This window comes from Pempheris klunzingeri, chromosome 10 (assembly GCF_042242105.1).
Source record: "Pempheris klunzingeri isolate RE-2024b chromosome 10, fPemKlu1.hap1, whole genome shotgun sequence".
Lineage (NCBI taxonomy): Eukaryota > Metazoa > Chordata > Actinopteri > Acropomatiformes > Pempheridae > Pempheris > Pempheris klunzingeri.
The window spans coordinates 11234198-11258800 of record NC_092021.1 but is presented as its reverse complement, the minus strand read 5'-3'; the positions used below and the strand labels follow the sequence as shown (position 1 = coordinate 11258800).

General features: G+C 39.7%; 1 protein-coding gene across 1 annotated transcript in view; it reads right to left on the bottom strand.

The window, feature by feature from the left end:
* Nucleotides 1-24603, bottom strand: part of lrp1bb (low density lipoprotein receptor-related protein 1Bb) — a 226081-nt gene that overhangs the window by 44939 nt on the left and 156539 nt on the right. The window contains exons 40-57 of the mRNA XM_070837556.1: nucleotides 24106-24230; nucleotides 23504-23875; nucleotides 20050-20239; nucleotides 18384-18588; nucleotides 15992-16184; nucleotides 12702-12827; nucleotides 11917-12045; nucleotides 11666-11785; nucleotides 10724-10837; nucleotides 10365-10514; nucleotides 10067-10189; nucleotides 6321-6440; nucleotides 5337-5465; nucleotides 4713-4835; nucleotides 4010-4150; nucleotides 3586-3773; nucleotides 2156-2339; nucleotides 1957-2042 (exon numbers count right to left, since the gene is read on the bottom strand). Coding sequence (XP_070693657.1) covers nucleotides 1957-2042; nucleotides 2156-2339; nucleotides 3586-3773; nucleotides 4010-4150; nucleotides 4713-4835; nucleotides 5337-5465; nucleotides 6321-6440; nucleotides 10067-10189; nucleotides 10365-10514; nucleotides 10724-10837; nucleotides 11666-11785; nucleotides 11917-12045; nucleotides 12702-12827; nucleotides 15992-16184; nucleotides 18384-18588; nucleotides 20050-20239; nucleotides 23504-23875; nucleotides 24106-24230 — 2818 coding nt within the window. The remainder of the gene's footprint in view (nucleotides 1-1956; nucleotides 2043-2155; nucleotides 2340-3585; nucleotides 3774-4009; nucleotides 4151-4712; nucleotides 4836-5336; nucleotides 5466-6320; nucleotides 6441-10066; nucleotides 10190-10364; nucleotides 10515-10723; nucleotides 10838-11665; nucleotides 11786-11916; nucleotides 12046-12701; nucleotides 12828-15991; nucleotides 16185-18383; nucleotides 18589-20049; nucleotides 20240-23503; nucleotides 23876-24105; nucleotides 24231-24603) is intronic.

Genomic DNA, 24603 nt, shown 5'->3' with positions numbered 1-24603 from the left:
ATATACACAGCCTATGTAACAGTTTTTCAGTTGCACTATATGTGTGTAAATGCAACTCAAAGCATATGTTTGTGATTTGAGACTATTTTCTGTCATATTACACATGTAACTGCAGTGATTGTGTGCTGTGAGAGCTTCCAAAATACAGATAACCATTGCTCAATACTGTGCCTGTATCGAGCATAGGTGTAGGGCTGAAGCAGCTGCTGCTCCTGTGTTAACATGCTATGTCACGTCACACTAAAAAAGAAATGGCTACATGTGGAAATACCAACAGGAAGAGAAGTTTATAAAACAAGCAGAGCTTCTACAGTATCTGTGTGTGATGTGATATTTACTGTAAAAGCAATATTGATTTAGATTTCCCATAGGTTCCAATGCTTTCAGCTATTCAGAGCATTTGAAGAGCCAGTGAAGACTTGAGCACTCTGTGAAGTCAAAGTCCTATCACAGCAGAAGAGTGAGGCACTTCTCTTCTCTGTCATGCTCACCGGACCCCACTGTCAATCAGACAGATCTTCTCACCAAACAAGTGCCCCCACCCTGCTGTCTGGCACGGAGGGTGCCAAGAAAAGGTGTCAGATAATCTGACAAGCGAAATGAGACATCTTCATCAGATCATCAACACTCTCACAGACAGGCGCAAAAGTGTCCTGGGGGAACCCTTCTCCAGCATCAGCTATAGAGACGAAACCTGAATGCCCCTTTTATCAGTGCCTCTATCTGGAAGTACAATTTTTCCTGTAGACAGTGTAGAAACCAGCCAACTACAAATTGTACGTTTGTAATAATAGATTCATTTTAAAAATTAATATGCTGGTTACAAAAGTAAAGTAATACATATATAAGTAGTATAGGTATGTGCATTCAATATTCAGTTAATCACTTTGCTTTGGCTTTTCTATCTATCTATCTATCTATCTATCTATCTATCTATCTATCTATCTATCTATCTATCTATCTATCTATCTATCATTAGCTTATTATTTGAGCAGCTCACAGAAAAGCTTGATGTAAAGAATTGAGCCTGTTTGTTTCAGCTCTGTGAACCTATTTGTTTCAGATAGACACAAACAGAGCAGCTCTAAACCACACTGGATTGATTTTTTTGGTCTGCTGAAGTGAAACAATAGTCACTTGTGCTTGAGGTAGGACAGCAATACATAAGGAAAATCACTGGCTCATTTGGAATTTACATACTATCACAAATGTATAGTCTGACAAGGGTATGTAATGGTATAACAAAGTGATATGGGGTCAGTAACGTATCCACCACCACTTAGCAAAGCCATGTGCATATTTCCCTCTCTTGCTTCCATTAACGCTAACATGCAGTGATTAAAGTGAGTTGTGGCTGATGAGAACTCTGATACAGATACTAGAGTACTTCCAGCCATAGGTTAATATAACTGGGAGAGGAGACAGTACGATACCCATTGGCTGATTTACAGTAAATCACCGTCAGCCATTTGTGATAATCAACTGTCAGATTCAAGCATTGCCCGGGGCAGCTGTGATGAGACCAGGTAATAATTGAAATTGCTATTCCATGGGGTTCTCAATGGGGTGATTTTGCTCTCTGCCAATCAGAATTGCCAGTTCCATCTACTAATATGGTGGGGGTTTGAAATCATGATGGACAGTGGACATCTCATTTAAACTGAAGAATACTTTATAGACATTATGTGACATTTTCAGGTTCAATCACAAAACATGCTTGTGAAAATAACTATGAGGCTGAGGAGCATATTCACCTTGGCACGTTTTTTTTTTTTTTTTAACTCAGTCTTGGTGAATGTCTTTAATTGAGGTAATATGTAATGTGAAAAGGAGTTCTTTCATGAATGATCTGTTGATGCCTCTAATAACGGTCAGTCATATTTAGTGGAACACTCAGTCTCTTCCCTGTGAAGATTTCACTACAGACACAGTGGTGGTGTTGCAGATATTGCTAACCTGTTTCAAGATGGTGTAATTTGAGCCATCCACACTCAGCTTTCGGATCTCGTGGTGGTCTGCCATAATAAGAAAAGGCTCCTCAGCTGAAATAAGGAAGATATAGTGTTATTTAATCAAATAACAAATTTGGCATGAAGAGGACTGGTGGGACTTAAAGTTTCACACTGAAATTTGAGAGATCAAAAATAAGGCAGACCTGACAGAGCCTTGCATGTATTGGGGTTTCGCTCCAAGGCTTCGTAGCCATCGACACACAGGCACTTGTAGGAGCCATAAGTGTTGATGCAGCGCTGGCTACAAGGAAGGGTAGTGGAGCATTCGTCAACATCCACACACGTCTTCCCATCATCCTTCAGGTAAAAACCAGGCCAGCATTTACACTAACGGAATAAAATACAATGAAAAACACAAAAATGAGATTTGATCATGAATGCGAGAAATGAGAGACTCAGTTTAGCCATTCAGACTCTCCCACTTAACAACTAAAAAGTTCTAACAAATCATTCAAATTTCATGTTCTAACTGGGGTGGGCATGTTTCACAACACTTTTCTCTTCATACAATGCTTCATTGTGGCCATGGCATAAAAACAGTACATTTACACAGGCTGTGCTTTTACAGCAATTTCAGATTAATCTGTAATAACAGACAAGATATTTCAGATTCCAGTACTCTTTTTCTCAGAGTAACATGGGTCAGCACTGAAAATTTTACATATGATGACAATATGATGACATCAAAGCCATAATACTGACATAATACACAATGGCTCAAAAATTCCATCTTACTTCAATGACCAGGGCCCCCCAAAAATAACTCAAAGTGCTTGTATCAGCTGCTCTGGACCTTCTACAAATCCCTTTCTTATCCAAAGTTATAACCTTGAAGGCTTTTCTGCTGATCTCCCTGTTCAGGCCACAAATGGATGAGCTAAGGGTCTGCATTGATGTGCTCTCTGTCCAGCTCTGCCCCTGTCATGACAGGGAAGAGAGGTTTTCTATGCTTCCAGCCACTTTTCTGATACACTGAGCGGTGTCCAAGAAGGGTGGGAGAGGAAAATCCAGGGACGAAGGCATAAACTACCACAGTCTGACGACAGTGATGGCCACCGGAACACTCCAGCGGACGTGGCCTTGACCTAGATTCAACCCTAACATCACATGCCACGATTGCCAGGCACAACCGCCTGGCACAGTGAGGGAGCACAGACAGTCGTTGGCATATCATTAAACTCTCCTTACAGCGTTCAAGGTTATTCAGAAAGTGAGAGACTAAATGTATGTATGCTCGCAACCATCTTCTTTCCACTTTAATGATGTGCAGCGTTAGGCTTGATTCATTATCAGTTATTAATCATTCATGTCCACACTTTTACTACTAATATAAGCTCCACAGTTTACCTGCTACTAATGCTGCTAGTGCTTAGTACTTGGTCAGTAAAGTCTACAAATTAAAAGGTTAGACTGTAGTAATATGCTTTAAGCATTGATATAATCAGTGACTAGCTTATATGTTGTTGTTCCATCTGCAATTTTACTGCAGCCAACCAACTCTAACAAGAAAGTGATTCTGTGGAGAAATGTACATCCATGTTACTGAACCATGACCAGTGCACTGGTCACATACCTTGTATCCCACTGGAAGATCTTGGCAGTCTTGTGTGCACCCACTGACTCTGCGGTTCAAGCATTCGTTCACGTTACAGTTCCTCTCATCTGACCGGTCTCCGCAATCATCCCTCCCATCACAGAGATTACCCTCAGAGATGCAGCGTCCATTGGAGCACATGAAGAAGGAGCCATTGCACAAGCTTCCTGAAAAGAGCAAGACATGACTGTCACTGGCACGATGCCCTGTAATTTCTCAGAAAAAGTTGGGGAATGTTCTTAATCTGACAGTGGATCTCAACAGATTAATTCCTTTCAGGAAAGCTCTCCTGCTTGTAGGGCCTTTTGTTTCCGCCATATGTCCTCGCCAGTTTCCTGGGCGAGTGGTGCTGCTGGTGACAATGATGAAGAGATTCCAGCTGAGAGCCAAGCAGCACTCTTACCTGCGGCCAGACATTTGAGGTTCAGAGGCAGTTCGTCAGAGTGGTCGGGACAGTCTGCAGAGCCGTCACACTCCCACTGAGAGCTGAGAAGACAGCGGCCGTCCCTGCAGCGAAATTCCTCTGATCCACAGGAGCGATAGACTGAAGAGGGAGAGAGAAGAGAGACAGACACTTTTTCATCAATTACACTTGGGCTTAGCAGTGACACAGCTTCAGTTTAGGGAGTAACTTTGGCAGAATTAAGTGCAAATGGTGAAAAATAAAGCTGCACAAAGAGGGTTTTCTAAGGCCATAAAATAAAAAAAAAAATCCTTTATTTTTAAGCATGGTCATCTTCAAAAGCTTAAAAAAAAGAACAGGTCTTACTCTGAAATGCTGAAATGAGTTTATTTAATGAAAAAGAAAGAATTAATGGGTTCAATAAAGTGCTGAGTAATGTGCACATGTATAGTGGTAATATATAAAAGACTGATGGGTAGATGTGAATATACTAAGATGTATACACTATGAACAGTATAAAAAATATTAAAATCAATATAAACAATATAAAATGCTTTATATAGACAATCATTCACATGTAAAGAAAGTCCACCATCGCTACGTTCAGAAACTGTTTTTTTCAACTTGCCTAGTGCAGCTTTGAATGAGGGCATATTCATGTACCACTGGTAAAAGAGGAAGACAGCAAGACAAATCTACTTGCCACATTCCACTGACTCATCGGACCCGTCTCCACAGTCGTCATCATGGTCGCAGACAAATCGCTGGGGGATGCATGCTTTGTTGCGGCAGCGAAATGAGCTGTCATCACATGTGTTGTTGGGTGCTAAAGCATGAAAAGAAGTAGGTTCAACGGCTTATCAATGAATAAATGTTTTTTTCTGAGCATGCAATATGTGTAAAACCTCAATATTAATGTCTTATGCTACTGAACTAGTCTCTCTGTGTTTTCTGTTGTTTAAGCTTGTATCAATGTAGAAACAATAGTATATAATAATAATAGAAAAGTTTCAGATTAATGATCCAGTACCAATTAATGGAAGATAATCAAGATTAGACCACTTTGGAAAGCTGCAACTGTGCAAAAGCTTCCATTGGAGAATATTTCCCAATTTATACTGGTTTTCTTTTTCTTGTTTGAAATGAAGTTTGAACAGGGATTCAAATGGGTTTGGTGGGTGTCATGTTTGATGGGTTTTATACAACAATACAGTGTAAGATTATACAAGAACAAAAATGTGTAAACAAGCAATGACTTCTTAATTCTGCTATTACATTAAGTTTCATAATTGCAAGGAGCTATTTGATGTGTTGAACCAGAGTTTACCACAGCCAGCTGCAGAGAGTTCATCACTCCCATCAGGGCAGTCCCTTTCGCCATCACAGAGCCAGCGTTTTGGAACACAGGCATATGACCCAGGGCAGCTAAACAGTCCTGGAGCGCATGTCACTGAGCCTGAGAGGAAAACAGGACCACATGCTCTGCTTACAAAAGCCAAAGAATACAATAGATCAAATGCACCACAGAGAGGAATGAGTGCAAATGACATGACGTATTTTGTTTTGTTAGGATGTTATCAGTGAACATTTACCAGTGAGTCCAAGAACTCATGTGTTCTTCCGTTATAGGACAAATCAAATGGTTGCCCCTGATGCCCCTTTACTGTATGACCAATACAAATTTTCATTGTGCAGCAGTTCTCCTTATGCAAGCTAACAAATAAAGACTGCGCGATTGTAACTAACAATTTCTTTACTCTTACTCCGTAAGTCAGCAGTACTCTACTTTATCTGGACTGCCCTTTAAGGCAAAAGACAACAGGAGAAAAATGGTTGCACTGAGAAAGAAAGGTAAATACAGTAGTTCAATTAGGCATCTGTAGTTGAAATGAATATCTTGCTTTTGACAAGAATTGTGCCTGGGAAACCTTTGGGCCATTTCATTAATATTTCCATGACACTCCATTACAATCCAATTATACAACCAATGTTCACAGCAATTCTTGTCTCTTCATTGTGGTTGGATTCTTTTTATTTTATTGTGGAATTCATTACACACACATCTCATTTGCCCATTGAAATAGCTGTGCCTCTTGGGCCTCAGTGATGAAAAATCTATTTGCCTCAGTGCCCACTTGAATCATCAGAAATGCCTGGAGTCTCATTTGTTGTCTCATTAAGATTGTTTCATGTCTGTCCATTTATTTCCAGATCTGCTAGGGCAACACATGGAGCCGTCACACGTAATATGGCAGATCCGACCTTTTTCCACCAACAGCAGATTCCGCATGACATCTGAAAGGGCACTAACCACAGATCTGCACGCTCTCATCAAGGCCATCCTCACAGTCGTTCTCCCCATCACACAGCCATTGTTTGGCAATACACTTGTTCTTTGAACAGGCAAACTGGTTCCACAAGCATGATGAGTCTGCAGAGGGCAGTGGGAAAGGAATTTCAATGTCATAAATCAAACAAAGGGAAGAGGAAACAACAACAAAATTGGCATATTAAAGAACAGGCAGACTGTTTTTTAATGAAATATATATATGTATATATATATATATATATATGTCTGTATACATAGGTACAGGTGTGAAGAAAGGCTGTAAAGTAAGAATCCATCCATCCATTGTCTATACCGCTTATCCTTCAGGGCCACAGGGGGGCGCCCAGCTCACTTTGGGTGAGGGAAAGTCAGACTGCCTTGCATACACACACACATGCACACACACGCACACAAACACACACACACACACTCTGCTGGTCACCGTGTAAACGTTATGCTACTGTGTAAAATGTGGACATAATCTACGCTGAGTTTGTGTCACTAAGCCACCCAATCTCCCTGGGGTGTGATTCTGTGGTCTCTTTCTCTCAGATGTCTGGTCTGGCAAAGTTTACAGAGCTTTGATGAGATATTGAAAGGAGGAAGGGGGGATGTGTGCTCCAGGTCAGAACAAGGAATTCTGGATCCTACTGAAGGTGGGGGTTAGGAGGTGTTGCTTTCCTTCCTGTCAGACTTTGCACAACACACAAGCTTTATGTGCTCTGATATGATGATGTAAGATAAGGAGGAGATAAACATTAAATGGCTAAATGTGGAAACAGTGATTATCCAGGCTTCCTGTATGTGATACTAAATTTGCACTTCAAATGTGAACAGCTGCTTCAAGTGAACAACAAAATAGCAGGTCTACAGCACATTAAAAGTATCAAAGAAAGTCTCTTATGTCTCATTTTCAATAGTGTTTCACACAGTGGAAAAAGCACATTGTGCATTGTGAAGTGACAAATGACTATTTCATCTAATCAGATGTGGAGTTTAAAATTTCTGAAATGTAATGACATTTTCCTCAAACCACTCTGCCTTTGCAGTCAGATTATCAGTAGCTGGAGCTTTTTATATGATAATTAACTCAGAGGAATGGGAATATTGTCTATTTGTCCTGAAAAAGCTATTCAGAACTTCTCAAAGAATCGTGGCATAATTCATATCAATTCTGATATAAGCACATTTGAAGCATGGGATGTTATCATTTCACACAGGCACAAATGACATTTTTAGATAAAGGAATGGAAATGGTGTTCATGTGTTATGCATCTCTCTAACAACATTCATTGCCAATTTACAAAATAAATCTGATAACCCGAGGAGCATTAAATATGAAAACTGGATTGCACTGAACTGCCTTCCTCTATCGGTTGCAACTGATAATGTGAACAAAGGTGCTAGTTAATTATGCAGGAGGAGCAAACCAGACAAGTAAAAGATCTGCAACATCTTAGTCTAAATACTCAGAAAGGCATCTAAGTTCTATGCTCACATTTTATCTGCGTTTATTTTCTTGAAATTAATGCCTGATGTCATCAGTCCCAAACTGCTATGGTCTGGCTGGTTTTAAGGTTTATTGAATCATACAAAAACAAGATTAAAGTCTGCAGCCAAGCTAGTGACTCCATGAGGCTGTACTTAGGCACAGTGATGCTTTGAGCTAAATGCTAATGTCAACATGATAACATGACCATAATGATAATGTTAACATGTATAACATTTGCTTGTTAACTGAGGCTAATGGGAATGCCATTAGTTTTGCAGGTATTTGGTCATAAAACAAAGTATTGGACACGTTTGACCCAACCTGATTGTGGCACTACATGAGAAGTTACGGGATCAACAAAGTCATTAGGATTCATCCTCTGTGGGTCATGAATGTACATAGTTTCATCTCAACCCATTCAATAATTAAATAGATTGACATTGTCATCCACACAGCCACCACTAGTATAGATAGTAAAAAACAAAAACAGTTGAAGGGGGTGCATCACAATCTCTCATTACGTGTTTCTGTGCGTGTTTGTTGTTGATAGTTTCAAATTGCAATAGTTACATCTCTCTTACCTCACACAGAACACGATGCAATATTCCTCCAGTTGTGCAAACAGATGACAGCAATGCAGCTCCTGACTGCTTCATGGCTTTACACTAATTTAAGACCATACAGTCTATATGCTAGACCAGGGGTGGCCACACTTTTTCGGCTTGCGAGCTACTTTTTAAATGACCAGGTCAAAATGATCTACCTACATTAAAAATGCTAAACATATATTCATGTCTATATATACCGAGTATACTTTATATATACACAATATATGTTGGCATACACTGCATAACTGCAGCTAATGTAATCCTTGGTATTACACATAAAAATTGACAGCAGTAATGCACAAACAGTGATGTACCCATCAATATTGCACACAAGTGACCAGAGTAAGTGGAACATTCAATATATTTATGGTCACTACCTTACTCTGATGACTTGCACTGAATGGAGTCAAATATCCCTTCCTGTCCTATTCCCCATCCCAGAGTATCCCTTCTTTAGTAGATATAGATTGGAAAGCTAACTAGGTCACTTCGCTCGCTGGAGTTTTGCAGTAGCTAGTGCGTTTGACTGCGTGCATGTCCCTGCCCGCGACCCGTAGCAGAGAAGAGATCACAGACTGGCTGCCCTGTACATCAATCTAGTTGCAAACGCGTTTCTTTTTCTTAATGTCACACGATCTACCCGCACTACCTCCGCGATCGACCGGTAGATCGCGATCGACGTATTGGGCACCACTGTGCTAGACAATCAAATAGGCTGACAACTCTATACTCTAATACTGGTAGCAAGTGTTTTGACACTGTGCCTGTGTGAACTACATCAGACTTAATTACCTTGTGCATATGTGTAATGGTAATGAAGCTCAACAGCTACTCTGACCACCTACAATGAAACACGCATTCTGCTTTGCTTTGATGCCAAGAGCAATGGCATGTGAATGGACATGTGTGCGAGCTGTTGGATTTGAGGGCAAATCATATTAATCCAAACCATGACTTAATTATGGTCATCCTGTTTAATTGGAGATCTTGACTTTGCCATGGTGAATGCTGCATACGTTAGCACAGATCAAAGCATATGTGAGAATGCTCTTGTTGCCTCTGGTGAGGGAAGTAGAGGAGTGACACTGTAATGTGTAATCCTTTCATATGTCCCTGCCTAGTATTGAGGCCCCATTTTCATCTTCAGTGTAACCGTTTCAGTGACTGATGGCTCATTAATTAATTGTTACAGTGGAAGTGTTGTATAATGTAATTCAGAATGAGAAAGGGAAAAAACTTGTGTCCTCAACAGCCTCACTCTGAATTCAGAATTAGACTTTCAAACAAGTGGCAACACCCACTTGAGAAATCTCAAACACACAGTAAGGGGGAGCAAAACAAAGTGAAGAGAAATTGCCTTATGGCATGATAAACAATCATCTCTCATCTCTCTGTCTCCTCCTTAGATACTGTATGTAATATTTGTTGCAGGCCTGGATCTATTTAAATGACAAAAATGTTACTACAAATAGCTTCTTGTTAATGGAAAATAAATATCCTTCCAACCGCCAACAGTGTTGTGAACAGTAACCAAATATCTCATCTATTTCCACCGGTTAGAGAACAAAACATCATTTTAGTTTATTTTGTTGAAGCACTTCCAAAAGAGGCAAGATTTGTTGCTTTACCACACTGGAATTCATCTGCTCCATCTTCGCAGTCTTTTTGGCCGTCGCACAGCCACACGCTGGAGATGCAGTTCCCACTTGGACAGGCAAAGTAGCCTTCCTCGCACTTCTGCCCATGGGAGACTGGCACAAACAACAAAACCAAATCAATGATTGAGGTCATTATCTTTTTCTAAGCTCTCTCTGAATCTCTTACTCCACTGTCACATTCATCTCCTGAGTCTTTTCTAATTGAAGCTAGCTTCCTTAATATGTCCCTGAATGCACATGCAAAATGTATGTCTTTATGGGTGCACACCTTGGCAGTTGCTCTCGTCAGCATAGTCTCCGCAGTCATTTGCACCATCGCAGATCCATGATGGGTGGATGCACAGCGAGGTGGAGTTGCAGCTGATGAAATCTTTTTCTTTCACTCCCAGCTTGTAAAAGTGAGAGCAGTCTGTGTGGTCTGAATACAAAACACAGCAACACAATAATTGTCTTGTCACAATGGAAGTAATGGAGGGGTAAGGGTGAGAGGGGCAGCATTCAATCTGATCCAAGTGACAAGCACAGGTTTAAGGTACTGGATTCATGTGATCTGCTACGGGTAGAGCCATGTGTTTACATTTTTATTTTACCGTAACTGCAATGCAAATCACAGGCTAAAGGACTTACTGCAGCTTTTTTCATCTGAGGCATCTGCACAGTCAATGACCTGGTTACACCAGGCTGAGCTGGGTACACAGCTCCCATCTTTGCATGCTGATTCTGATGAGCCACACGTGACATCTGGGGGAGGGAATTAGCATTTCAAAAATGACAGTTACAGGTACAGCTCACAACAACACATGCAACATTTTTCTGGGGATGGTTAAAATTACCTCCTGGTTGCAAAATGGTAGACAGAAAAAGGTTTGTCAAGAGTTGCAGTATCTGTGCAATTGGACAGCCTGTGCTATAAAAAAAAAAATGCTTCAAACTGTGACCCTTTTAGTGCTCTGCAATCACACTTTATATGCAAGAGGGGCATATTGGTTTTGTTGTTCATTTACTGACTACTGCACAGTGGATGTGGTCATTTTGCGTCGCTACATTACATTATATCTACAACGTAGATAATCCAATTATCAAATGTTATAAGGCTAATAGTTAGAAGGTTATTGTTGATGTCCCATTAAAAACAAAATGCAAGGCTGACAGGGTTGACACACGGTAGTGAGATAAACTCCTTCCTGGAGTCCCAGACTGCTGAGTTGGAAGGTCCACATTAATTACCAGAACACCACTGTCTCCTTGTGGGCTCAATCAGCTTGGTACAGTATTAAGAGCCTACACACCTCAGCATTTTCATTCTCAGCAAATAAACACAACTGTACTTTTTACTGTATTATTTTACCATCAAGGTCAAAACAAAATCAGTCTGGTAATATTGAAGGGACACAATACATTGGCCAGGCTCTCAAAAGACTCTCTTCGTGATCTTAGGGTTCATTAGACAGTGAAAGCTTAGCACAGCATGTGGCCTACACTGCCATATTAATGCAAGCATTAGTGTGGCTGGATCCTGCCCTCAGAGGCAGGATGGATTGAGCAGGAGATCAAACAGCTATGACTCACTGCTACAGAAAGCTTCATCAGAGTTATCCCCACAGTCATCGATCCCGTCACAGAAACGACTGTTGGCCACACACCGTTGGTTGTAGCAGGGCCTGAAACCCTTCCGGCAGCTCCTGTTGACTGAAGTGTAAAATTCATAAATATGTTAGGGATGACCAAATACTTGCCACTAAATCAAACCAACATATTTGTCTGGTACTCTGCATTCTTATCTGTATATGCTTTGGACAGAGTTATGAAGTGTTTCTTACCACAGTATTGCATCTTCTCATCTGATTTATCTTTGCAGTGGGCTATTCCATCACAGGTTAGCTGGTAGTTTATGCACTCGCCATTCCCACACTCAAATTCAGTGTGGATGTTGCAGGAGGAATTTTCTGCTGCAGAAGAAAACAATGAGGGTGATAAACTATGAATAGCAAAACTCAACTGAGCATACTGAACACACATTTTACATAATGGGTAAACTACACGGCAACATTTCAAGCCATACTGTAGGGAACTCCAGTTTTATTTCAACATCTGTAAACGTCAGAACTGCATTCAATAATGACCATGTTAGCCTTATACTCTTAACTTTAGGGAAACAGGGCTGTGAAATGCCTGGTATATTCTGAAATTCATTTGATAGCAGTACACGGATTGAATAATCAAGATACCAAACTTCTTGCCCTAGTAATACGTACAACATTATAGCTTTATTTTCCTGAGCAGTATTGACTTTGACTGTTGGAATCATTACAAACAGGAAGAGACAGCTGCTGTTCACGCTTTCCTGTTTGTGGTTATGTAAACAGGAATCAATTCAAATATATCAGAGGTTCATGTAAACAGCACAAATATGATCTCAGGTGAGGACAGAAGCCAGGTTACACCATGCGTATAAATGTAGACATTGTCTGTTTTTAAAATAACTAATCAATAAAGACTGTCATTACAATCAATAAGTTACAACAATAATATGTTATGAAGCATGTTCCAAGGGTTAGCATTTGTGGACTGAGTATAATTAAATCAGAAGCTCCTCATGACTTACACACGCATCTGTTGTCATCTAACAGCACACGTTCTCCACGGCAAGTGCAATTGACCCTCCCATACGGGGTCAGGAGACAAAGGTCACCGCAGCCTCCGTTCATGTGTCGGCATGGGGACAGCTCACCTTCAATAACAATCAAACAGAATTGATTGGGTGGTCAGGAGCAGTAAAGGGATAAATCTCCCGGGCATGCTCTGTTTTAGATGTCATCAGTCTGCGATGTTCAATACATTCATGGATTTAGCTTCTGATGAAGCATTGTGACATATCTTTCAGGTGAACACACTGAGCCTCAGCCTTCCTCATGTACTGTATTATTCGTAAGTGATATTCCAAATGAAGAGATTCTCTGCATACCATAGAGAAGGATGTTTTTCCTCAATGGTTGGTAAATCTGGAAAGGGGCTCTTGTTCTTCGAATCTGAGGGCCTGACACCAAATCTGATCTTTAGTTTTAATGGGTGAGATGGTTTGTATAGATTTTCTCCTTTAAAATTCCATTTCAATTCAGATGGAAAGGTCTTGATGTGACATGCTATGGCATGACATATTGGTTATAGTAGTTGCTAACAGGATACAAATAGGTAGGGGAGGTCTTCTTAATAACACAGCTTTAGGAGCTTTTGTGATTTTTTTATGAGGCATCAAGCTGATTTAAGTGAAAGTGAAATTCTGCACTTACATCTTGTTTTAATTGACAGACTTACAAGTGATTAAAAAAAAGGACAATTCTATTGTTAAAGGCCTGCAGCAACGCTATCCGCACTGACAGGCAGCAAATTAAGTACAATTAGGACTGCAGCAGCATGAGATTTTTACAGTGCGATAACCTTGTCAGAAAATATTTTCACAGTATATAGTAATGATTTTGAGAGTGACTTTGTAACAGTTGAGCTGGAAAGGGAAGTGTTTTTGCAAAGCTAGCTACCATATAAGTGAAAAACACCTAACTATAATACATTATGTAAAGCATGTTACAAGTTTACATGTTAAAACTATAGAATGCTAAACTAATTACAAAATGAAAAACAAATTATGCTGTGAACTTTTAATTCAATGTTCTAAGATTATTAGCAATTAATTAGTTCACAAAATCAATGCCATTCTTATAATTAAAAAAACAAAAACAAAGAAAATAATCAAACAAACAAAAAAAAGTTTGATTGATATTCCCTGGAGGGCACAAATAAAACATAGTAAAAACTGAGATATTAATTTTTGGAAATGAACCCATATGCTGTAGGCAGGTGTGTGACTGTGCAGCCACACTATTCCTGTCACTACCTTTAACTCAAACGCTCACTCATGAGCCGGGCAAGTTTGTGTGTGTGTTACTTTACAGGGTCACATTGGGGTCAGTGTGTGTGCGTGTTTGTAAGTCTGAAGTTACTGAACAGTAAGACAATGCAGATGTAGCCAGGAGCTGGGATGTGGAAAAATGAATTTCAGGGACACATTTTATGATCATCATCATGATGAAGTTTTTTTGTTAAAGTTATAAAGGGGGTAGGGCACTGAGGAATGGTGTTCTCCAAGAAGGGCAATCCGATCGTTTACGGAGCATCTCAAGTAATCCCACACTGGTGATTTTAATGTTTTTTCCAGGAGATGGAGACTGGAGATATAAGCCTCACTAACATTTTCTCTGCTGGACATGTGTGGCAAAAGTTGACAAATAGTCGAAGAGCAAAGGAGATCTGCAGGTGAGATTCTAAGCCCAGTACGCAACACCGTAGATAAGCAAATGTATGTGGAATGATAAGTGGCATACCGATGAAACCCTACTTGCAATGCTGTCTATTTTGTCTCTGCACGTAGTGTTATGTGAAAAGAGTGTAGCTCTGTGGGAATCATCTATTGCTGTAAATCACATGGCCAAACTGCAGACATAACTCGGGAAAGAAAATGCGAGTGCTAGTCTTGTCCTGAAAAAAAATGTAGAGAGGAGGCTTAGCAATAACAAATGTAGTAATAATAAGCGCAAGTGTTGAGAAAAATGCATGTTCATTGGAGACCCTCTGTTATTACATGGCCTCAAGCCATGACTATTTTATTCATGAGAGAAGAAAACGTTCTTCAGTTCTACGGCTAAGGTAAACCATTTTGATGATTATTTAGAGTCAAGATATTCATGACACGGAAAATGTAATAAAAGATTAACAATGTTAAGATCAAAAGGGATAACCTGATTATCCGATCTTCCACTGCTGGTCACTGCACATTATGCTGCAGACTTGCAGCTATGCCCATGCAGGTCATGGGATGCGATTATTTCCCATGACGAGATAAACTGGGAACAGCGTGGCTCTCTGCATCCGAGTCCAACCAGTGGGACATGCTTAAGCCCACTTCCCTTTGTCCTACTTGGAAATTAAACTTTATGCGACACTTTAGAGACTCCCTTTAGAACATAGGCTACTTTCTTTATTAATTACCTCTGAAACTTAAGTTTCTAGCCATTCTAAATACGACCACATTCATTTATCATTCCTGCTGTTTTTGTACATACAAATGTGAAGCCATTTTAATATATTTTGCTTTTAGTTAGCAGAACCTGTGTCATATACCAGTGGGCCGACATGATTCGCTGATGTTAGCTGACTACAGATATATATCTGTGTAGAATACGTGACCTTTATTTTTCTTAATTTAAGTATATGTTAATTATACTTGTGAATTTATTATTAGCTATTTATTAAGATTTCATTAAATTCATATGAAATAAATCTATCAAAAATGCACCTTTACTAATCTTTAACAATATAGCTTTTAATTCAACTAAACATAAAGATCATGTAAATATTCTGCCTCAGTGTATAACCTTCTCACATGATCAAAAACTAACCAAAAAAGTCTGTTTAATATCGGCTAACATTTTCTTATCAGATTTTTTTTTCTAAATATCCATTTTTATTTTTGTATTTTATTGCTCAAGATAAGATAAAAACATATTTCTATTATTACACAGTGTTGATATTGGCATTGTTCTCAAACAGCCAAAATCATCAAGCTTTTTTACTTGCAGGAGGAAACTATATGCAGGCCTCCAAAAAAACAGACCAAAACATATCAATGCATGCAAACTGTAGGAGTGGCACATATACGTGTAGTTTCCGTTAATATCCTCACTTAACTACAGTAAAAATTTCATTCAGCAACACATTCTTTCTTGGCCATATTCAAACATGACCACTCATGCAACTGCAGACACATAATGCGCAAATATTTGCAATACTACATTCGATTGTCATTACATTAAGTTCATCTCCAGGTGTTTCAATACTCACAATTGTTGGTGTCCCTGGCCACAGCTATAATTCCCATTGGCTGATGGGGTATATCTGCTCGGAGTACTTTGGTGTCACCACCTGTGTACTTGTTGGATCGCAGCACAGACCTGCGGGCCCAGTCGGACCAGTAGATGAAATCTGCATAGATTGCGAGTCCATAGAAGTTTCCGGGTCCAGATTTAACTATGACCTAAAAATTGTAGAGCAAAGCACTCATGTTAGGGCTGCTTTCGATCAAGCTTTTCAGATTTAAGGCTTGTGCTGCCAAATGCTACTCTGGTACTAGCAGATTTACAGTGTATGGGAATGATTTTATATGCAAGAGATGCATGATAAAGCTAAAACACAAAGGAGAATTCATACATTTCATACTGTAATATTTGCCCTTACACCTAAAAAACAATAACTCTTTCCAATTTTGAATTTGAAATTTGAGTGCAGCGGTAGGATTAAATGTGCAGAATAATATTTGGACTCATTAATCAACACATCATCCCCACCGCCCACATGACTGCTTAACCCAGATGTTGGGGAGTAAATGACAGTGTCATTGGCAGAGAGGCAAGAATTCATCAGATGCCTCCTTGTGGGACTCCCCAGGCTTGTGCAGAGGGGAAGCTAGATCAGGGCCTCCAGCAGCTCTATAGTCTCAGCCATTAAGTGGGACAGGCTTTTAAGCAGCATCACATTAGCCCTGTGCCATACTGGGATTAATAGGACAGGTGTTGATTAAAGTAGCCCAGCGTGTGGAAGAAACAACTGGCTATCAGGTGAGTGAGAGGCAGAGATAGAGAGAGGAAGAGAAAAGAGAGAAAGACAGAATGCCAGATGGGGTAGGATGGGACATATTGATAGGAAATTAGATTTGAGGGGACATTAGCTTTACAGCCAGCAACAAATTACTTTTGTGCCAACCTCGTGTTTTAGGTAAATGTGAACATATTTTACACATTCTTATCATTCTCTCATGGTTTAACAAACGACAGTAACCATTCCCAGACAGCTATCAATTTATATTCCCTTTCTTCATAATAAAAAGTACATCTTTTCCCTGCTAAACATGCTGACATCCTCCCTTATCATGCACTCTGCTGCCCTTTGTGAAACACTGCCTCCATTAACAACATGGGTCTCTACTCTCAAAATGGCACGGGAGAGTCAGTGATGCTCTTGTTCCTCTCTGTGACCAACCACACTGTCAGCATGTAATGGCACTGCTGCAGGACGGAGGGGTAGCGAGTCCCTGGAGGACATTCCACTCCCATCCAAATCAACATTTAGAAGACTCAATACAAAGCTGGTGTTCTATAATGACTCAAAATGAAATATTTTGCATTTTAAACTTGCAACTTAAACACATCAAATCAGAGTCAAAAGAAATAGAATAGAACACACTGATGTGACAAGGAGCCTTAAACTTCCGTCTACACAGTAAGCTTTTTGTATGTAATGGATGAGCTTAAGATTTTCACCGTCACAGAGTAAGTGCTGAAGTTGACAATCAGCTATCTCTGTTTAATTTACACATTTTAATTGGAGTAGAGAAACTGCACCCTGAGCGGTCTCACTGCAAAGCCTTCATTAGCAGGACTACACTGCAGCAAGGGCAGGTGGGGACCCAAAGGTGAAGACTTTCTAAGCCTTGTGACCCAGCTCTGCAAACATATGGGGAACTAATTGAGATGGGCCACGGTGCCGTGCTCCAGAGGTTACATCAAGCAAAAACTGAAATCCATAGCAAAAAAGGCCATCTTGTACTGTAATCTTGTGCACACGGGGGATACAGAAGATATACTGTGTTTCCAGTTGGGGTGTTATACATTATGCATGCAACTTTTTATGGGGAAAATAAGAACTCCCCTCACTGTGCTTCTTTACTTTAACAGCAAATGACTTCTGTGATTAAGGAAACCATCTGTAGCCTCAGAGATGAAATATCAGAAAGAACACCGAGAGGTATTTCAGATCATATTCGCTGTACAAAGGATCATGTTCCACAAACTCAATAGGGTTGGGGGATTAAATGAAAGGCAAAAAAAAGTTTCACTTCAGGATAAAAGGGAAGATGAATGTGACATTCTGCCCCTGAATATGTGCTTTGTTTCTCAGATGCTTTGTACTGAAACATCTCCACCACTGAGGCAAATGTGAAAATTGATTCTAACTAGTAAAGCAATGGATCTCTTTTATAAAAAAACATTCTATGATTCATGGGAATTTTAAAGGGTACAATAGAAAACTGTGGGCCTTTAATTAAAACAGAGTACATACCTTATATACTGACAGAAATTAAAATGTGACTGTGAAAAGTAAACTGTAGAAGGAAATAAATCCATTGGTTAAAATTGGGCAACCACAATTAATATCCTGTATTTATTTTTAAACTCACATATCTGCTGGAACCATCGTAGTCACATCTCTCAATTTTGCCAAGGCTTCCATCAGAAAAGTAGAGCTTCTCTGCTTTGTGGTCAATAGTCAGTCCATTAGGCGTCAGGATGTCAGAACTGATTATAATTCTCATGTTCTTGCCACTTAAGGTGCTTCTCATGATGCTGGGTCTCTGCTCATTCCAGTTGGTCCAAAACATCAGGCTAAAGAGGACAAATCAAACATCAAACAAATGAAACAATAATTACTAATGAGAGGACTAATCTTCCACTTCATTTTTTTTTCCTTTGCAAAAGAAGCACTACTTCACCTCAGTACTTTCATGAATTCACAACACCTCAGGAAGAACATTGTGAAATTGAATCAACGAGCAACAATGATGGCTTTTTATAAAAGCTGCTATACTCATATGTCAACCTGGGAAATCTCTGCTATGCAGACAAAACAAACACTAATGAACTGGATTTTTTTTGTCTTCCCTAAATTTTGTAGTTGCTAAGATGTCCATGGCCTGTTATTGGCTTTTTGCCCATAAGGAGCTCATCAGTAAGTGTAGCTCAGTTTCAATTTAATTACAGAACAGATTAGCGACATAGGTTGTGAGATAGAGGTCATTCATTCATATTCAAGACTTCTGAGAATATGAAAAAAATATAGAAATGGAGTAAATAAATGAAAGGTGCATATCTTGGATTTATCCGGATTTGCAAAATGGTTGGTGCACATTTCAAATCAGAGACAAACCACAGAAAAAAAGAAGTGGATATATTCCAAATTGTATATTAAACTTTTTCAGCTCCTGGGCTTTCACTTCACACTATGATGAAGTCATGGAAGTCCAATCTAGCGTGATAATAAGGACCCAGTCAGAAGTCACTTCCAGGGCCTGCAAATTAGCCACTTGAGTTTGAATTCTAATTATCAGACAGTGTTTCTGGAGTGGAATGGATATGGTGCCAAACTGCCGACCAAGGATATAGTCCGAGGTCAAGAAATTAATTTAGTTAGTACAACAGGATGAGCAAGGTAGTCACTCTTTTCAGACTGTTCACAGTAACATTTTTATAGTCATGAATATGCGAGTGACAAATCTGAACTAGATGTGACAGGAATACTGAAGTGTTATTTTTGTGAAAAATAGAAAACACCTTTCCTTTAAGCAGATTTTTTTTTTTTTAATGGCACACAAATGTAACTGTTAAAGCTGGTAATCATGAAGCTGTGGGTGCAGCTCAGAAGTGATCAGCATACTTACACCTGAAGTGTAAAAATACTCATCAAAACACAATCTACAATATTACTACAAAAAAAACCTTTTTATCACATGTGTGATTCTAGGCTGGGGGAAGGCTGAACTGATGTTGTTCTGAGATCCAGAGGGAGACAAGTCTATTTTTCTGCTTTTTTGTTACAGTGAGCAGCAAACAAACTGTAGATTTCAGTGCTCTACCCTGGGACATATCTTAGCAATATATACTGAAATTTGTCCTACAACTAATACAAACAGGATAGATTTTCACAAAAGTTCATTGTTTTCTTCTTTTTTCTTGTTAAAACTCTGGTAGCGACCTTCTGTATTAACTGCAGTAAGTGCGTCATTTATTTTCTCTTAGGAAGAAAAAAAAGGAGAGAGAGAGAGAGAGAGAGTTTAGAGAGCTACTGACTTTTGACACTCATCCAGGGCCAAGACATGTGGATGGTCTTCCTCTGAGAGACTGACCACTGCCTGCCGGCTCAAAGGACCGTCTCCTTTCTGGTCCAGAATTTGCCTGGTGATGGTGGAGGTTGTGGAGCTGGTCCAGTACAAGGTGTCCCAGGCCCGATGGTAGGCCAGACCTTCCACTGAACCCACATCTAAAGGAACAGACAGATAAGACCTCTGCTCAAGTTCTAACAAAATAACCTACTTAAGACACCAGAGAGAAGCGAGGTTCAATGAAAATACAAGCCAGCCTGAAAGATGTTTACAGTTGCACCTAAAAAACTACGGCTGTAACAATCATTACTGCATCCTTTGTGAGTAAAAAATGTGTGGAATGTATACATGAGAAATATTTGCAGTGCAGAGTAAGAGACAGACAGAAACTTGATAGTAAATACAAAACAAGTAACAAGGTTCTTTCTCTATAAATTCATGAACGTATTTATATATTGTTGTTTGACCTTTGGATAGGGAAATCTACACTATTAAAAAAAAATACATATCAGCAACTGCAGTCTGGGTCCACTAAACTGTAAAAGTGTGTGATGCAGTTTTAGGTAAAAAAATATTGACTTTGTATGTAACAGATGGCAGGATCCAACTGTGTTAGAAACGGGATTATGTCTCCTTGGTGATTGACAGGGAAATGACTTCATGCCTCACTGGACAGACAGATAATTGTTAATGCAACAGATTCTCAGCAACAGAATATGTTTTCATTGCGAACCAATTTCCTACACACTGACTATGAAAAGGCTTTTGCAGCCTCCAAGGTTGGTTCAAGAATGTGACTGACAGGTAGGGAACTTCCAGGGGGACTCAGTAATCACAGACAGAAAACCTGGCCATATTCATACATGATTATTTACTGTAGATTCTTTTTTTCGGTTCCATAAATGACCTCCACCGTGTAAATATTGCACAAGCATCAATCTGAAGAAGTAAGGTCAGAAAAATTGCAGTAATACACCATTATTGAGCTATCAGGTACTCATGCACATGAATATAACCACTGCTTCCTATGAACACAATGTAGGGTATTTGTGAAAGCCTCTGACTGGGGATTGTTTCCATTATGTTCTGGGAGAAGAAAATGAAAAAAATGTTTTTTTGGGGAAAAAAATGTGTGCACTTGCATGGTGTCAATAAAAAATGTTGACACCATGCAAAAAGAAAATTGGGTAAACTCCCAATATGAATTGTCCTTCTGAGTGCAATGGAAAAGTCACAAAATTCCCCTCAAAATTGAACAAAAACAGCATTAAATTCCACTGCAAATAAGAAAACTGTATTTGTTAAGTGTATTTCTTACCCTGATACAGCCCATTTGTTAAAAGTCAATAAAGCCATGCAATACAAAGTCAGTGGACCCTAAGGTGTCAGATATCACAGCTCGTCAACCAGAAAGGGCATCGGATTTGTTGGGGCTTTGGAAAGATTACCTGCATGAAAAAGCTTATGTGTGTGTGTGTACACATGTAACTCTTCTGTCTGCAAGTACATTTATTTATTGTTTGACAAAATAAGAGATATTCTTTCATAAGGGAGCCACACATACTCACTATTCAGACAACATGTGTCCAGCATTTGGCCTTCAATCACTGGTCCGAGCTCATCTTTCTTGTAACTCTTGCATTTTTTGCACACAATTTCATCTGTCAATGCAGCCCTTAATTTGTCTTAATAGTGAACATCTGGCAAATGATGGAGAATTTGGCTGTATCCCCTTATCTAAAAGCCCATAAACCTGCTCTAGAATACTTAAGACAGTACCTGAGTCAGCCGCTCACTAATTAATAGTTTGCAATAAAAGCCGTCTGGCAGTTTGGAGTTTCTCACAAATTGTTGGCGGGTTGAGGGAGTAATTAATGGGGGACATGGAGCTTAATTAGGGAAATATGGATGATTAACATTTTCACCTTTCCTCAATGACGGGATACTTGCAGAAACTTTTAAAAGGATAATAGAAGTGAGTCCTGCTTTTATATACAGTGCAGAGCTAGAAGCTGCCTTAACGTGATGGCTTCATCAAAAGGAGTATGGAGCAGATGGACATGCTGCCTTCACTCAACACCAACTAAGCAAATTGGAAACAGGGAAAGTCATGGTATTATACCATAGTTGTATGCAATATAGCTGCAGAGAAACAATTAAAAATAGAGTTAGTGGGCATGTATTATAAATTCAGAAATTTAGATTGTACTCAAATTAATTCTTTGCACCACTTAGCATTTGCATTTCGCAACTGCCAAAGTGTGAAGGACACTTACAAATCCCAACAGATGGTTCTTAATACTGCTTGTTCATTTCTAGAAGACAAATAAATAAGCAGAAAGCTCCCTCAGCAGGGGTGTGGGAGATGGGTTGGGGGGATGGGTGGGAGTAGATCACTAACACTCTGCCGGTCTCCTGGTGTGAGGAGGGGGTGGGAAGGTGCTGAGCTCTGCTCCCAGTAGAAACTTCACAGAATTGCAGGGGATGCTAGCCGAGCAGAACACAGGCTTTTGCTGTTCATCTGACACCAGTCATGTTTATCAAGACAAGACTGACTGAGATTTAGTGAGTGAGGTACAGAGAGGCATTGGTCTCATTATTCAATCTGCAACAGTCAGTAAGCGGAAAGCTTTCAAACATTGGTATTATACCCTACTAATTTAGTATTAAATGGTCTTTTCAGGGGACTAATGGTGGTAATGGAGTGGAGGAGGAAATGGGTATGTCAAGTTAATGCAATTAATGCTAGGCTACCTACGCACATGCTATTAATGCTATATGAGTATTGTGTTCTTAATGTGTTCTTAACAAGGCTGTCCCACATGATTGAAACGGAAATAGAAATAGCACCTTATCTACACAATCCAGGTAATGAGAGCAACATGTTACAACAGCAGCAGCTGCTGTAGTCTCCGGTCAGTGTCTAAGCTGGAGACACTCAGCCATAGTGCCACTATGCACCATTGACTCATGTTGGGCGCGATAACATCCCAATACACAATCTATGCAGTTTCACATAAATCAAAGGAAAACAGGAGTGTAAAAATATTTTTCAGTTATATCAGTTGTTGTATGTGTAAAGTGAAAGGGAAGTGTGAGTCCTTAGGTGGTAGACAGCTGTATTGATTAAAATTGAAGCATTGAAATTGAACCTTTTCTATGAAATGCATGAGGGACAAATGACAACTCGGCTGAAAAATAACAACTACTCCTAGGTCACATTGTGCCATTCCATACTCGAGCTCAACAGGGACACAATACGGTGAAGCCTTGCCACCATGACTCCTGTAATACTGTAATACAAGTGTGAAGCTCTTGAAATTAGCATAAGTAGTGTGTAGAAGTGTGGGGATGTTGGCAGGCTTTTACATAACAACATATGAATAATGTGAGAACACTGAGGGAATGTGAAATAGACTTACTTTCCGCGATAACAGATCTTCCTGTCCAGTCATCGTTAATCATCTGGATGTTTCCAAAATGGACATCACTGAAAAAGATGCGGTTGGTCCCAGCTGTCTTCTGCCTGTAGTCAAAGGCCAGGGCGATGACATTCTTGAAAAAAGCAGGATTTTCAAATGGCTGAACAGGTGAGTTGAGGTCATTCTCATCTGAAAGGTGGATGCTTTTCAAAATGGTCCTCTCGGAATAGAGTAGATAACCGTCGTAGCGCTCACACTCAAAACCATCCTCTGCCAAACGGCCATGGGCGCAGGAGCAAGTCCGCCGACCACTACCCAGGTGGAAGCACAGCTGCTGGCAGCCTCCATTACTCCTGGCACAGGGGTTTGTGCCTTCAAAACCCAACACACAATTACTGGTTGCCTCAGTTTCTGCCCTTTTGCAAACATGTTTGAATTGTCCATGACCTTACATCACAGATGGAAATCACAGGTGCAGTGTAGCAGCCACATAGTATTTGAGAAATAGACTTCTAAAAGCTGTTTAACCTAAGTATAGATAAAGACTTCAGTTGTAAAAGTCATTGTGTGAATGCATAAGGCTATAAAGTTGAAACCACTACCTTTTTCTCTGCCTCTATTGAAGACTGTCACATCCTTCAAATTGACCCCCAGACCACTTCTCATGGTTATAGCCTCACTGGCATCAGTCTTAAAGCCACGTCGGATTGAACCATTGGAGTGAGCCCTGAAGTACACCAGGAGAGATGGGGAGCAAACTGAGTGGTTTAGGTTTCAGAGAAGAAAGAATACCGTATTCTGACTTTTCATTGAGGGAGACTGTTGTCAAAGTCAGATGAAGACCATAATAGTTTTATTTGCCACCCAGTCCTCACATACAATTTAAGTTATTGAAAATAAAAACACAACAAAGCTAACAGTTGTAAAGGTGAGAGCATGAGACAATAAATCTTCATGTCATGCTAAAGTTAAAAGCATGAAAAGCAAGTTAAAAACATGCAAAACAGGCACAAAAAAACGATTTAACAAGCATTTCTTTACAACTATTTAAAAACCTCTCAATCTGTTGTTGCTTCAGAGATCCCACAACACCGTTCCAA